The sequence below is a fragment of the Castanea sativa genome, chromosome 6, assembly GCF_040712315.1.
Source record: "Castanea sativa cultivar Marrone di Chiusa Pesio chromosome 6, ASM4071231v1".
In the NCBI taxonomy this organism is placed as follows: Eukaryota; Viridiplantae; Streptophyta; class Magnoliopsida; order Fagales; family Fagaceae; genus Castanea; species Castanea sativa.
The window spans coordinates 47,713,411-47,729,350 of record NC_134018.1 but is presented as its reverse complement, the minus strand read 5'-3'; the positions used below and the strand labels follow the sequence as shown (position 1 = coordinate 47,729,350).

Genomic DNA, 15,940 nt, shown 5'->3' with positions numbered 1-15,940 from the left:
ATCTTGTCATACTTTTGCAAGCTCAATAAATCTAGATGAAGATAATGATGAGATGAACTCCGACGAAACCTTGGAGAGGCCCATAGGCAAGAAGGCCGAAAAGGAGAAATTAAAGAAAAGAAAGAATTGTGATGACGTGGTCCCAATACTTTCCTCCCAATTGGACGAAATCAAGGAAGAAAAGAGGAGAATGTGTAAGGAGAAGAAGGAAAGTATGCTCATTGCATTAGAAGAACGAAGAGAATTAATGCGCATTGCATCCGAAGAACGAAGAGAGTTGATTTGTATCAAGGAAGAGAAGAATGAAGTAGAAAAGAGGAAAATGAAAGATGAAATTATGATGAAAGATACAAGAACCATGGATCCTGAGCAAAAAGAATATATTCGTCTACATCGTTTGGAAATCTTGGAGAGGTTAAGGTCTAAATTTCCATCATAATTTGGATATTATTACTTACAATATCTAATCAAGTTATTTTTTGTATAGTGCAAAGATACTAGCACATGGTTGACATCAATGATTTGATGTTAGACATATCTTTTGTAGTATTTACTTGCGCAGGAAACATGATTATTCAATCTCGAATCATGTTATATATATTTTTGTAGTCTTCACTTGTGCAAGGAAACATATGCAATGTTGTAAATTTTGTATTGTGCACGGACAATGGCACTTGATTATTCAATTTAATTTGTGATTCTGTTCTTGTCATTCTGTTTTGGGTGAAGCAATGTCTCTGTTGAAGGCGGTTGTACTTGCTGATTTCTGCCTAGTGTTATTTTTCTGCATAATTATTTGTTTCTGTAGAAACTGTTTTGTGTTTCTACATAGTGTTATTTTTCTGCAGAAACTATTTTGTGTTTCTGCATAGTGTTATTTTTCTGCATAATAGGCAGTTCTAAGGCTTCTGTTGTGTACCACATTTGGCTGCAAAGGTGTTCCAAGGGTCTATAAATATAATAGCCAAGTTGAAACTATGGAAAAGCTGTTGAAGGAGATCAAAGATTATGTTTAAGCTGCAGAATAATCTGTTATAATGGTTGTAATTGTGGCCCGGTACTTTTTTGTAATTGCGGGGTTCTTATGTACTCTTTGCAAATTTTATCAAATAAAATTTCTATCTTTTATCTAAAAAAAAAAGAAAAAACTTAGTAAATTTCAAATTTGTGACAATGAAGTTTAAACTTAGTACTATTAAACTTAGTAAATTTCAAATTCCAATGAAGGTTCACCTTAAACTTAGTAAATTTCAAATTCCTACGACTGGCCTTGTAGTTGCCATAGATGCCCGACGAGATCCGCTTGAAGTTGAGGATGAATTCCTCTATCTCTAATGGAATTATGACATTCAATGAACTACATAAGGTTACAAGTGGGATTATGTGACACCGGTTCGGGTCTATTATCATCAATTTGATCATAATCGTAGTCATTTGCTCCAAGGTAAGTATGTTGCTCATCTTTAACGATCATATTATGCAATATTATACATGCCATCATAATGTCCTTAAGCGTTTCAAGGTGGAAAAAACGTGCAGGCTCACACACAATTGCAAATCGCGCTTGAAGTACTCCAAATGCACGTTCGACATCCTTCCTAGCCGCCTCTTGTGCGGAAGCAAAATGCTATCTTTTAGGTGCTCGAATTGTTTTGAAAAATGTTGCCCATGATGGATATATACCATTTGCAAGATAGTACCCCATCGAATAGTTATTACCGTTTATCGTGTAATTAACCGGAGGAGCACGCCCTTCAGCAAGCTCATAAAATACAAAAGACCGCTCTAGGAAATTGATGTCATTGTGAGACCCCGGTAAGCCAAAAAATGCATGCCATATCCAAAGGTCATACGACGCCACGATTTCCAAAATTATCGTTGGATCACGTGTATGACCAATATATGGACCTTTCCACTTACTTGGACAATTCTTCCATTTCCAATGCATGCAGTCGATGCTCCCCAGCATTCTTGGAAATCCACTAGGTTGGCCAACCGCTAACAACCTTGCAATGTCATTGTTGTTTGGTGACCTCAAGTACTCTTCGGAAAAGATTGAAACTACCGCTTTAACAATTTTTTTTAAGCTTTTTATTGTAGTGGTTTCTCCAATCCTTAAGTATTCATCCATGAAATCAGCCGACACTCCATAAGCAAGCATTCTAATTGCGGCAGTCATCTTTTGAAGGGAAGACAACCTGAGTGTGTTAGCCTCCTTTCTTTTTTGAACAAAGTATGGTTCAGTAGCTTCAACTCTTGAATAGATACGTAGAAAAAGAGAACGACTCATTCGAAACCTCCTTCAAAATACATTAGGAGGATACACTGGTGTTTTGGCAAAATAATCATGGAAAAGCTTGTCATGACCTTGCAAAGGATTACGCCAGATAAACCTGCGAGGTTGAACCGAACGACGACGTGATGTTGATGCTCATTCATTATTTAATTCTTCTATGGCAATAGCTAGAGTAAGTTCCAACTCATCATCATCAGAAGATGAGTCAAATGGAGGCTCATCATTTGGAAAAATAAAATCAATGTCATAATGGAAATCCATTAAGAGAGAACAAAAACTGAATGGAAGAGATAATTTTGTAGAAGTGGATGGACATTAGAGAGAAAATGGTCATATTTATAAAGCAAAAATGTGACTTGAGTTTGAATTGACCTTTAGGTTTGAATTTACCATTGGGTTTAAAGTTAAAAAATATGACATTTAGGTTTGAATTTACCATTGGGTTTAAAGTTAGGTTTGAATTTCAAAATTATGACTAGTGGATATAACAATAAAAATTATGAACGTCGGGTCAAAAAAAAAAAAAAAAGACCGTTGGTCAGAGACATCGATTTGGCAACATCGGTTTGGTCATCAATTCTAGCAATACGGCGGTCGGAGACATCGATTTGGCAATGGTAGTTGGAGCCACTATTGCAACAATCGGCCCATCAGTGATGGCAGTACAATGGTCGGAGACACCAATCCAGTGGGCGGTCACCAAAGCCACTATTTTGGTAGTTTGGGCATCATCGGCGTTTGTCGAAGCCACTATTTTAACAATCCACCCACCGGTGGGTCACTATTCGGCGATAGAGTGGGTGGTGAGACCAATCCGTCGGCGTTCGTTGGAGTCAATATTTTGGCGGTTCAGCCATCGGACCTCCACCACAAGCGACTCCATTGGCCGAGCCACCAGTATTGGTAGTTTACTTAAAATTTAAGTTTAAATTAAAAAAAGTATGATTATTAGGAAAAATAATAAAAAATTGATGAAGAATGAATATTTTATTGAAATTTTTTATAAAATAGATAAACTGATATGAGTGTTTTATATAAATAATAATGTAAAATAAAAAAAAATAAATTTTTCTATATAAAATAAACGAAATCTTCTCCACGATGTGGTTGCTCTTATAACCCATCACAACTCAAATCAACTCAACTGAGCTCTAAAATAACCCATATGACATGTCGCTTGGCCCATGGGCCCACCATTTAATACGAAAAGCACTCCTGGCTTTTCGTCACCGCCACAACAACACAATTTGTCTTCGTCCCCGAGATCTGGTTGCTACTCCTGCCGTGTCCACATCTGATCTACCAAAAGGTATTCTCTCTCTCTCTTGCTCGATGAATTGTGGGGGATAATGGCCGTTTATTTATATGTTTTTCGTCTTCTTCTGAATCTGCGTCGTTAATTTTAATTATTTGTGACCATATAATTTTTGATTGATGATTTATTTCTTTTTGGTTTTGTATCTGGATATTATGTTCTTCTGTTGTTATCGGCGGAACAATTCTATAAACTTTGTCTGTCTCTTTAATTTTTGATCCGGGCCGATGAGTTTTCGATGTAATATGGATATGACATTTAGGAAAAATAGAGCACACGCGATCGCATAGCGGAGTGGATATCGCGTTAGACTCCGAATCTAAAGGTCGTGGGTTCGATTCCCACTGCGATCGTCCTCGCTCTTTTTGATTTTTTTTTTATAATGATTTTATGACATTGTGACATTTACCTCTCTGCCTGTTTGTGTGTGATTTGCATAATGATATTGGAATATTTGTTAGAATGGAAGATTGAAGGTCTTTACTAACACTCTTGGACCCAATGCAGTAGGTTCATCGTATAATTTTAGGTTCAATAGAGCTGCTTTTACCTGCTATAGGAAGCATAAGCAGGCTTAAGATACATCGTCGATGTTAAGAGTATACATGTAAGTGTTTAAAGGTCTCCTTTGGATACAATTGAGTGATGATTTCTACTAATAGTGCAGCCCAAATAAATTCAGGTGTTAAATGTGATATTGCATTAGAAGCTTTTTTTTCCCCTCTCCTTTTTGGTTCTTATTGTACTAGATGATGAATTAATTGGAGAATTATCAACTGAAGATATGTACACGATTCTGTCACTCTTGTCGTTTCTTCACGTCTATTGCATGCATTGTTCTTGCGGTTGTTCCTTGTATGCTCTAATGATCGTCTGCAATGCTTTTTCTTGAAATGATCAAAGCTTGCATATTGTAACTCTTAAACTTCTTCCTTTCAACATATGAACACCTCAATGCTGAATATCATCTGAGGAATTCAATTTTCTATTTGACCAGACATCAGTAAAGGAGCACTTGAAAAATAGATGATCTCAATAGTTCCATACCACTTTTGTAGCAATTACACAACAAATCACCATTGTATCCACATTTGTCTAAAATTGTCATGAGTGGATAGTCTTTTCTTCATTATTGACAAACGAGTGAAGGAGCATTTAGGAATTCCGATTAGTAAACAAATCAATTCATGTCAGTCTACCTCCTACTTCTGCAGACTGCACTAAACCCACAACAAATTACATTGTATCCTCATTTGGCATGAGTGGATAGTCTGTTTGTGATTGCACTAAACCCACGACAAATCAACTCTAGGAATTCTCGTGTGGATCCAATAAATTTGTTCCAATCTACCTCCTACTGCTTGGCCTTTATCTTATTCTAAGGGCAATTACTGGTGACCTCTGATTGAGAAGGAAGCAACTTGATAGTATCGACTATGTGCAAACCAATCTAACACAAGCCAGCTTGAATGGACACAAGGTCCTCTGATCTTGCAGGTGGTCAACACCAGTGACCATCCTTCAACATGCTAGAATACTTTTAGCAAGATTGTACAAGCAGCACCATAGATGGCTTTATAATGTTATATGAGCAACAAAGCACCTTCTGGAAGCTAGTTATTGTGTCAAAGGAAGACCTTATCACCCTTCCCCACTGCATACTTCATAAAAGAACTTGCGAGGTCTCTAAGTTTGAAAAAATTCCTCCATCTCGGTCAGCTTCCTTATGGAATGTTAACTGACCAGAACCTCACACAACAGATTTGATGATATTCTACTTCTATCACCACGTGACTGTAAGCTACTAAGAAGATAGGTGTAGTGTGAATTGAGAATATATGTATGAACTGGTGAATGGAAATTAGTGGTGCATCCTGCTTGTTATTTTTGGTGGTACATGAAATTATGAGATTTTAGTATATGCTTCTATTGAAATGGTTTTGTGTTGACAGTTGTTATTTGGTGAATGAGCATCCTTTTCATTTTCACTTTCCATATTTTCAAGAGCATAGACTAATGGGGCATAGTCTTGATTTGATCACATCACAGCTGTGATTGAATGATTCCATATGGAGAATGAACTCTAAATGTACAGAGAGCAGAGAGGCCATGATGCTATTTATGAAAACAACAGCTTGTGCGTGTTTTCCTATACTAGAAGAAGTTTAATGGTTTCTCTTTTGCTTTTGCCGTCTTGAAAATTACCTTCCACAAAAAACAGAAAGTGACTTATCTTATGGAGAAGAATAAATTTTAATTCCCTTACCTAACCGTCATGAATAATGGAGGAGACAACCTTTTTTTTTATGCTCAGGAGGAGACAACCTTGATAAATAGAAGATGCGATGGGTTAGGTTGAGGGCGAATCAAATTTTAGGAGTAGAAAGCTGAAAGCCTCCTACTTTCAAATCAATTACATTTTTGAAAATAAATATTTTCATTTTCACAAAAAAATAGAGAACCCCGTTCCACCTACCTCCCAAAATTAGAGAAGAATTTAGAGACGCAAAGAGGTAGAAAATGCCTGTCATTTAGGATTGGTTTCTCTAACAAGCAACGTGTCATTATAAGACCTATTAGTATTTCTTACGGGAACGATTATAGTCAATGTATGTTAGCATGAAGAACAGGCAAATGCATACAAGTCAATGATCATTTTCCCTTGGCTATTCAGTAGCTTGTTGCTCTGGTTAGCACCTGTGTTCCAGCTAGGTCATGGGCCAATAGACTTCTCTGTCCCATTATGAAACTGATGCGATTTTGACCCAAAAAACAAAAAATGAAACTGATGCGATCATTTTGGAGTGTAGTGCTGATATATGTTGTCTTTGTGCTCCTGCAGATAATTGATGACAAAGACGCTTCTTCGCCAAATTTTTCTTTGAATTTTTGATATTTTCTGGTACTTGCTTACCACCATTTCGTGATTGCTGATTGAACATATGAAAGCAACTTAACTTGGTGGCATTGTAGAGATACGACTTGTAAAATATCTTAAGCAAGACTAAAAGAAACCTCTATAGGTTGAAAAGTATACCTCCTAGTGTTTTGTGTTTTGAGCATATATTTCATGTTCAAAACTCGCCGAAAACTATCTAGTTTTCAAAAAAAAGAAGAAGAATAAATTGTTCTTGAAATAAATCATTAGATGCGATAAAAGCAACACATGAACTTCGTAAAAAAAAATTGGAGTTAGCATTTCATTTTTTGTTTTTTTTGTTTTGTTCTCAATGAGCAAGCCTCACCTAGCAAAGTTAATACTTACAACTTAGTGACTTTTTATACAAGTTCGAGGACCCAACAGCTCAAGATCTGAAGATCAAATCAATCATACACATAAAGAAAAACACCACGTCACTCATATCAATCACAAAATAGTACGGTACACAGTAAAAAGCCTACGTTTCCGACACACTCAAATATTCCTCTCATCTCTCTCTCGGTTCAAAGATGAAAACGAGAGCCGTTGATTATGAAACAAACGACCCGAAAGCCCGAGAGCAGAGAAGAAAACCCTAGGAACAGAAACCCCGCGAATCCCAATGCGATCGAAATGTCTGATTGGACGCAGAATGCATTTGTGGCCGTACACGTGGCGGTGTTCCTCAGCGTCCTCGCCATCTCCGTTCCCGCCGAATTTGCCGACAACAACAGGTACGCGAGCACCTAGAGGATCACAGCCCCACACACACACACAAACATTTATAAATCCAAAATCTTTTTTTTTTTTTGAAAAAAAAAAAAAAAAAAAAAATCAAAAGGGTTAGGGTTTAGACCTGGTCGTGGCCGAAGTCGAACCAGACCTGTAAGCTTTCGGGGAAGAGAGTGGTGTCTCTAGAGATTTCCCAAACGGAGGCCACCATTTCGAAGAGAGAGTACAAGGCCACTATCGCATTCGCCGCCAACACGAATCTGCGTCAATTTCAGTAAGTTTCTACTATTTCATTTCACAAATTCATTTGGTGTGTATCACTCTGTTTGGCCGTTGAGAAAGTAGAGGGAAATTGAATTGAATTGAATTTTTTTTTAAAGAAAAAATATTTATAAAAAGTGCAGCTTAAGCAAAGTGCTTGTAGTATTGTGCTTGGAAACAGTTTCCATATCTGGTAAAACTGAAATTCTTTTACGAAAATCGTTTGTTTTGTATTTCGAAAATCATTTTCACTTTGCCAAAGCAAAACATTAAACAATTACATAAAAATAATAAATAAATAAATGCTTTCAGTGCCTTTTAATTTTGAAATGGAAAAAGAAAATTTTTAATTAATTTCTGAGATTGAAAAAAAAAAAAAGGAAAAGGAAGGGAGGGGTTTTAGGTTACCTGAAAGCGTCGAAATCGTACCAATGCGGGGAAGAAGAGGAGCGTGAATTGGTGGTGATCATGAAAATAGAGGAGGTGAGAGAGAAGCAAAAGGCGGCGAGGCGGAAGAGGAGGATGAGGGAGTTGAAGCGGCGGAGCTTGTGTACGGTCACGGTGGAGTGGAAGTGAGACGCTGGGTGGTGAGGAGTTGCCGACGGTGTTGAGAAATTACTGTTGCGACGGTGAGGTGATGGGTTCTCGCCGTTACGGAGCGCTTGAGGGGATCGCATGCTGATGCTGGTAGTAGTAGAATAAGATGCAGATCATTCCTCTTTTTTTTTTTTTTTTTTTTTCTTTTTTTTTTCTTTTCTTTATCGGTGGTGGTGAAAATGATTTGAATTTTTTATATTTTTTTATAGGAGGTGTGAGTTGTGAGTCACGGAGTCACGGGGGAGGGCGAAAGGTTCATGAGAAAAGAGAGGAAAGGGAGAAAAGAGTGGAAAAAAGAAAAGAGAGAATAGAACAGATGATGGATATATGAGAGAGAAAGAGAGAGAGAAAGAGAGAGAGCATTAATTATTACGACTAAGTACTCAGTACTTATTAACTTTGGTAGTTGGTGCTGCGTTTGTGTCTTTGCTTTAAAAGTAGAATTTTAAGTTTTAACTCGAGGACAAAAGTTTGACTCTTCTTTCTTCTTTTACCTACAGTTACGTCACTTACGTGGAAATAATTATATTATTTATACTTATTATTTAAATTAAAATTATATATGAATGATCTATTTAATGGATGAGGGCACCTATCAATGGGTGAATTTTAAATGCAAGGATTTATTTAAGGCTTTAAACTTCTTTTTCTCTACCATAGACTTATTTAAATAATACTTTGATTATTATGACAAATATATCTCATCTTGCTTGACCCGTGCAGGACCGGTTTAAAAAGGGATGAGTTTTGACTATCATTTTCCACCCAAGTGTAAATATATAATTTTATTTACATAAATATTGTGAGGTTCGAGGACTGATGATGAAGATTAAAGAACAAAGGAGATCTCAATTAGAATGAGAGCAAAGGACCCGGGACCCGAGGACGTGGAGGCATGATTGTGTGGAGATGTACAAAGGGTAAATTGGTGATATATGACAGAGGAAGGGAAAATATCGGGTTTGAGGGCAGGCAACTGTGAACTTCGCATTGAATGCTCTGCACATAGTTTCTTGGTTGCATTAAATGAGGAGTACCAGCTTTATCAACTGCATTGATGTGGAAGTGACCTAAACAGTGCAAATCACAGTTAGATAGCTTCTTACCACCACATTCCTTCAAGCAAATGTACAAGTGTCAACGAAAGAAAATAGTTAGCTGGGAGATGAATGGTTGAGATGACAAAAGCAAGGAGTATAAATAGGGATGAAGGAGGCTAGAAAGGGGGGGGGGGGATGGATAATTACATGGAACAGACTCCTCCTCAGGACAAAATCTGAGGACAAGTGTTGCCTATTCCTTTTTATTAGAAGTGAAATTCTCAGGATGCATCCGTCCTTTGTTGTATTGTTCACTCTCTACAAATTCTTTACTTTGGGCCTTGAATTATTGGGTTCTTAATGGGCTTTTAGTTCTTTACGTGATTTTTGGTCCCTACAATTGGCACTGTCTATGGGAACAATAAGGCAAGAGCTTCTGTCTTGAGGGTAAATGGCGAACACAAGTCAAGATAGGGAAGAATCAATTGGTTAGCAGAGGGAGAACCAATTCGTAAGCATGCAGCGGGAAGGTACTAGATTGCGCACCCCAAGTGTGGTTGTGGAATCATATCACCATGATCGTGCAAGAGGAAGTCATTCATACGCTGAGAATTGTGTTTCACGTGATGAAGAAGTGCAGAAGATGCAGTTAGAAATAGATCATTTGCGCAGAAAACTGAAATGAAAAAGGAGTAATAAAAGAATTTCTTCCTCTTCCTCTAGCGATGACTCGGAGGTTGACAAGGGTTGGGATGATCATTATGGGTCCAAATCCCCCCTAGCGAATCCCATTCTGTTGCTACTACCTTGGACAAATTTAAGAAAAGCGGGAGTAAACGAGGAGGGGGGTGGTCTTATCAAGGCACGAGGAATGATGCTATGAGTAAGGTTTTAAGGCAGATTTCTAAATCTCCTTTTGCAAGAAGGATAAACAAGGCAAAGCTTCCCCATAGGTTTTCTTAACCTACGTTTACCGTTTATAATGGAAGGACTGATCCCGTGGAGCATGTTAGTCATTTTAATCAGAAAATGGTAGTTCATTCACACAATGAAGCTTTGATGTGTAAGATTTTTCCTTCCAACCTTGGGGTAGTGGCCATGCGTTGGTTTGATGCTTTAGAGGAGGGGTCCTTAGGATCTTTTGAGGAGCTGACAAGGGCATTTGGGGCACGATTCATAACGTGCAGTAGAGTCCTGAAGCCTTTAGATGCGTTGTCATCTATGGCAATGAGAGAAGGAGAAACTCTTAAAACTTATTCAGACAGGTATTGGGAAACCTATAATGAGATAGATGGCGATGTTGAGGATGTTGCTGTACGGACTTTTAAGGTGGGGCTCCCTACTGAACATGGTTTGAGAAAATCATTGATAATGAAAGCAGCAGTAATTATGCGCCAACTCATGGATCGTAAAGATAAGTATAAACGAGTGGAGGAGGATCAGATTCAGGATAAAGGTAAAGCAAAAATGATCTCGAAGAGAAAAGATCCTCGGTGAGGGGGTTATCAAGGTAATTGTCCTAGGAGAGATCTCCCAAGACATTCATCGCCGATAAGGGCTCCTTTGGTTAATTCATTGTTCAAAGAACCAGTATATCAGATATTGGAGAAAATACAGAATGAGCCTTACTTCAAGTGGCCTAATAAAATGAGTGGGGATGCATCCTTGAGAAATCAAAGCCTCATTGCCATTATCATCGGGATAAGGGGCATACCACGGAGGAATGTAGAACGTTACGTGATCATTTGAGCCAGCTGGCAAGGGCGGGTAAGCTTAACCATTTCTTATGTCAACCGGTATGACAATTTGAGCGCCAGGGGGCGGGGTTGCACCGTGGCACTACCCCTCGGCCAGCGTTGGGCACCATCAATGTCATTTTGGCAAAGCCGGGGGGAGACCTTGGGACAACTTCCAGGATCATGTTTGTGTGAAATGGCCTCGGAGATGAAGTCATAGAAACGGGTAGTTAAACTGTTAAGAAGGTTAACTTGTCGGCAATACCCACCTTAGGTTTCTCTGAGGAGGATAAGGAGGGCACATGTCAACTACACGACGATGCTTTGGTAGTTACTATTCGGATCGGGGGGTATGATGTGAAACGAGTCCTAGTTGACGAAGGAAGTGGAGCAGAAATTATGTATCCCAATTTGTTTAACGGTTTAAATTTGAAAGCTGAAGACCTTGAAATGTATGACTCACCGTTGGTAGGCTTTGATGGAAAGACGGTAATTCCTCAAGGGATGATTAGATTGCACGTGCAAGTTGAAGATGAGGAGGTACAAGTTTATTTCATAGTTGTAAAAGCTTATTCACCCTACACGGCTATCTTGGCTAGGCCATGGCTGCATGCCATGGGTGCAGTCTCGTCGACTCTGCACGTAAAGGTCAAGTATCCCACCCGTGGGCGGGTAGGAGTGTTACATGGTAATCAGTAAGTGACCAGGCAATGTTTGGTATCTGCGATCATTAGGACAACTGAGAGTCCGGAGATAGGGGTAGATCAGAAAACTTTATAGCAATTAAAGAACCCTACCCAGGGAAAGGGTGCCGAGATGGGTGGAGACTCGGCTGAAGATCTTGAAAGGGTATTAATAGGAGAGGATGAGGAGAAGTATTTTCAGGTGGGATCCCAGCTTCCTATTTTGGAAAAAATGGAGTTGATAAAGTTTTTGGAGGCCAATATTGATGTTTTTGCTTGGATGACGTATGACGTCTCAGGGGTTGACCCTGATTTTATTTGTCATCAATTAAATGTCAATCTCGAAGCTGTGCCCCGTAAACAACCTCCTCGGCGTGCGTCTCAGGAACATGCCGAAGCTGTAAGGATAGAGGTAAACAAGCTGGGGCTATCAAGGAGATTTTTTATCCTGAGTGGCTTGCCAATAATGTGATGGTAAAAAAGAAGAATGGGAAGTGAAGAATTTGCGTAGATTTTACTAATCTGAATAAGGCGTGCCTAAAGGATCATTTCCCCATACCAAGAATCGATCAATTAGTAGATGCTATAGTGGGACATCCTCGGATGAGTTTCTTGGATGCTTTTCAAGGTTATCATCAGATACTTTTGTCGTTATCTGATTAGGAGAAAACAACTTTCTGTGCTCTCAATGGCAACTATCACTATCGGGTAATGCCTTTTGGTCTTTAGAATGCATGATCCATTTATCAAAGAATGGTGACTTGAATGTTTGAGTCGCAGTTAGGGCGGAATATGGAAGCTTATATTGATGATATGGTGATTAAGAGCAAGAGGGTAGAAGATCATTTGATAGACTTGGAAGAAACATTCTCAGTCCTGAGAAGGCACAAGCTGCGTCTGAATGCTTCGAAGTGTTTTTTTGGGGTCAATTCGGGGAAGTTTCTTGGTTATATGATAACGCATCGAGAAATTGAAGTTAATCCTGACTAGATTAAGGCCATAGTGGGCTTACATCCGCCTCGGAATCCCAAGGAAGTGCAGAGGTTGACTGGTATGGCAGTTGCGTTAAACAGGTTTATCTTTCGGTCTGCGGACAGGCGTCGACCTTTTTATCAGCTCTTACACAAGTGGAAAGATTTTCAATGGACTGACGAATGCGCTCTGGCCTTTGAGGATCTAAAGCAATATTTGGCTAGCCCGCCGATACTATCTAGACTTGAGAAGGAGGAAGTGTTGTACGCTTACTTGGCGGTTACAGATTATGCTGTTAGCCTAGTCCTCATACGTAACGCTGATGGAATTCAAAAACCTGTGTATTACGTTAGTAAATCTTTACAAGAGGTGGAAATGCGTTACTTACCTTTAGAAAAGGCAGTGCTAGCTGTTGTACATGCTACGAGAAAGCTTCCACATTATTTTCAGGCCTACACCGTAGTAGTACTTACTCAACTGCCTTTATAAACTCTCTTAAGGAAGTCAGATTATATAGGCCGAGTGGCAAAATGGGGAACAAGGCTTGGAGCATATGATGTCAAGTATATGCCACGGACAGCCGTCAAAGGGCAGGTTCTTGCCGATTTTGTGGCGGAGTTTACCGAGGATAACCTCAAGAAAATAGATGTAATCTTAACGGTGACGTCTATCGTACCTATCAAGGTTCCCCCGTGGAAAGTTTATACAAATGGAGCATCTAACCGAAAAGGAGCAGGAGTTGGGATTGTGTTGATTACTCCTAAGGAGTTGATTATGGAAAAATCATTACGGTTAGGTTTTATAGCCACCAACAATGAGGCCGAGTATGAGGCCTTTTTGGTAGGAACTCTAATGGTTCAACAGTTGGGGGGAGAAGTGGTAGAAGTATATTGTGATTCCCGTTTAGTCGTCGGGCAAGTCAATGGGGAGTTTGAAGCTAGGGATGAAAGAATGCAGGGGTATCTTAGTAGGGTGAAGTGTGCTTTAAACAAGTTTAAGAGTTTTGTGGTGAAGCAAATCCCTAGAGGACAGAATGCTCACGTTGACTGATTAGCTATGCTGGCCACATCCTTGGGATCGAAGCTTCCACGAGTGGTGTTAGTAGAAGATATGATGAACTCCAGCCTTGCCAGCATGCCAACAGTTGGTATTCACAATATCCAAGTTGGACTAAGTTGGATGGATCCTATCGTGACCTTTTTAAAGCACGGAACGTTGCTCGAAGACAAGGTTAAGGCAGAAAAGGTGTGTAGGAATGCTTTTCGTTATTGGCTTTCTGAGGAGCAAAAATTATACAAGCGATCTTATTCAGGTCTGTATCTTTTGTGCATTCATCCTGAAGCAGTTGAGCCCATATTAGAAGAGTTACATGAAGGCATCTGTGGGAGCCATACTAGTGGGAGGTCTCTGGCTCATCGGGCTCTAACTCAAGGATATTGGTGGCCGAATATGCAGAAAACTTCCCAAGATTACATAAAAAAATGTGATCAGTGTCAGAGGTTTGCGCCAAATATCCATCAACCAGGGGGAGTGTTAAACCCATTATCCAGCCCATGGCCATTTGCTCGGTGGGGCTTAGACATCATCGGACCTTTTCCTCGGGCGAGTGGCAATTGAAAATGGCTCCTTGTCGGCACAGATTATTTCACTAAGTGGGTGGAAGCCGAGCCATTAGCTAACATCAAGGATGTCGATGCAAAAAGATTCATCTAGAAGAATATAGTCACTCGGTTTGGAATCCCGCACACTCTAATCTATGATAATGGCCTTCAGTTTGATAGTAAAGCCTTTAGAAGGTATTGTGGAGATTTGGGAATAAGGAATGGGTATTCGACACCAGCATACTCTCAAGGAAATGGTCAAGCCAAAGCCACCAATAAAGTCATCTTGGCCGGGCTGAAGAAAAGGCTGGATGATGCTAAAGGCAAATGGGTAGAAGAATTGCCTCATGTGCTATGGACCTATCGCACTACCCCCTGTAGATCAACTAGTGAGACACCTTTCTCAATAACATACGGTATGGAAGCAGTAATCCCTCTGGAGTCAGGATTCCCAACCTTGAAATCTGAACAATATAGCATTGAAGGAAATCATCGCATACTCCTTGATAACCTTGATACTATTGAGGAAAGAAGAGAAATAGCAAGTGTGAAGATAGCCAACTATCAGCAAAGGCTCAAACAAACATATGATAAGGGGGTGAAATTGAGGCCGTTGGTGCCAGGAGATCTTGTATTAAGAAAGGTAGTGGGGACATCAAAGAATCTTGCCTGGGGTAAACTGGGTCCTAACTGGGAAGGGTTGTATAGAATCACGTCTGTAGTAGGAATAGAGGCTTATTACTTGGAAGACTTGGATGAAAAAGTACTCCCTCGCCCTTGGAATGTAAATAATCTGCGGCGTTATTATTATTAGTAATGTAATGTGCTCTTTTGTTGTGGTGTATCTTGCTAATATGTTTTACCTTACTATCCTTTATTGATGCATTACGGTAGTTATTATTATAGCATGAGATTTTCTAAGTGTTAAACTGAACCTAGACCTTGTTCGGCTCCTCGAGCCACAAGCATAGAGAAAATTAACACGTTTACAAGATTTTCTAAGTGTTAAACTGAACCTAGCCCTTGTTCGGCTCCTCGGGCCACAAGCATAGGGAAAATTAACACGTTTACAAGATTTTCTAAGTGTTAAACTGAACTTAAGCCTTGTTCGGCTCATCGGGCTACAAGCATAGGGAAAATTAACACGTCTACAAGATTTTCTAAGTGTTAAACTGAACCTACGCTTTGTTCGGCTCCTCGGGCCACAAGCATAGGGAAAATTAACACGTCTACAAGATTTTCTAAATGTTAAACTGAACCTAGGCCTTGTTCGGCTTCTCGGGTCACAAGCATAGGGAAAATTAACATGTCTACAAGATTTTTCTAAACGTTAAACTGAACCTAGGCCTTGTTCGGCTCTTCGGGTCACAGGCCTAGGGAAAATTAGCATGTTGACAAAATGTTCTAAGTGTCAAACTAAACATTGGCTTTGTTTGACTCTTCGAATCATTGTCCTAGGGTACGTTAACAGGAAGGCAGAAATTTCTACGTGTTAAATTGAACATAATCCTTGTTTGGTTCCTCGGGTCATCATAGTAGGGAACTTTAACATGAAGACAAAATTTTCCAAAAGTTAAATTGCATATCCTACAGTTTCCAAGTCTAGTTCCAAATAAAAGGTATGGATGGTTGTGCTTCAATTTTACAAGATAATATAGTAGTAAAATTGTGATAATATGATAAACCCCCCTGGATTAATTACTAAGCAAGGAAATGACAAAAATGAAGTTCATGAAATAAAATGTATGTACAAAACTATTTGTCATAATCAACAGCATAAATAACAA

General features: G+C 39.3%; 3 protein-coding genes and 1 non-coding gene across 4 annotated transcripts; 2 read left to right on the top strand and 2 right to left on the bottom strand.

Moving 5' to 3' along the window:
• Window positions 1-1,627: 1,627 nt before the first annotated feature.
• On the bottom strand, window positions 1,628-2,179 carry LOC142640090 (uncharacterized). Its single transcript, XM_075814185.1, has one exon. The coding sequence runs from the start codon at window positions 2,177-2,179 to the stop codon at window positions 1,628-1,630; it is 552 nt and encodes a 183-aa protein (XP_075670300.1).
• A 1,712-nt stretch (window positions 2,180-3,891) lies between these two features.
• On the top strand, window positions 3,892-3,964 carry TRNAR-CCG (transfer RNA arginine (anticodon CCG)). The gene has a single exon. It is a non-coding gene; the product is annotated as a tRNA-Arg (tRNA).
• Window positions 3,965-6,783: 2,819 nt separating this feature from the next.
• LOC142638076 (CASP-like protein 4C1) lies at window positions 6,784-8,519 on the bottom strand. Its single transcript, XM_075812067.1, has 3 exons — window positions 7,933-8,519; window positions 7,388-7,523; window positions 6,784-7,277 (listed from the first exon to the last, which is right to left on the bottom strand). The coding sequence occupies exons 1-3, from the start codon at window positions 8,199-8,201 to the stop codon at window positions 7,056-7,058; spliced, it is 627 nt and encodes a 208-aa protein (XP_075668182.1). The 5' UTR covers window positions 8,202-8,519; the 3' UTR covers window positions 6,784-7,055.
• Window positions 8,520-12,633: 4,114 nt separating this feature from the next.
• On the top strand, window positions 12,634-13,602 carry LOC142640089 (uncharacterized). The gene is made up of 2 exons (XM_075814184.1): window positions 12,634-12,966; window positions 13,057-13,602. Exons 1-2 carry the CDS (start codon window positions 12,634-12,636, stop codon window positions 13,600-13,602), a joined length of 879 nt encoding a protein of 292 aa, XP_075670299.1.
• The last annotated feature ends 2,338 nt before the right edge of the window (window positions 13,603-15,940 follow it).

What these genes read in the sequence shown, in the direction of transcription:
- LOC142640090 (XM_075814185.1), bottom strand. Translation starts at nt 2,179, where the DNA reads ATGACTGCCGCAATTAGAATGCTTGCTTATGGAGTGTCGGCTGATTTC.
- LOC142638076 (XM_075812067.1), bottom strand. Translation starts at nt 8,201, where the DNA reads ATGCGATCCCCTCAAGCGCTCCGTAACGGCGAGAACCCATCACCTCAC. An exon ending in TACGATTTCGACGCTTTCAG is followed by an intron (nt 7,524 to 7,932) that starts GTAACCTAAAAC and finishes AAATTGACGCAG; the next exon opens with ATTCGTGTTGGCGGCGAATG. An exon ending in TCGACTTCGGCCACGACCAG is followed by an intron (nt 7,278 to 7,387) that starts GTCTAAACCCTA and finishes GTGATCCTCTAG; the next exon opens with GTGCTCGCGTACCTGTTGTT.
- LOC142640089 (XM_075814184.1), top strand. Translation starts at nt 12,634, where the DNA reads ATGGCAGTTGCGTTAAACAGGTTTATCTTTCGGTCTGCGGACAGGCGT. An exon ending in AAAAGGCAGTGCTAGCTGTT is followed by an intron (nt 12,967 to 13,056) that starts GTACATGCTACG and finishes CTCTTAAGGAAG; the next exon opens with TCAGATTATATAGGCCGAGT.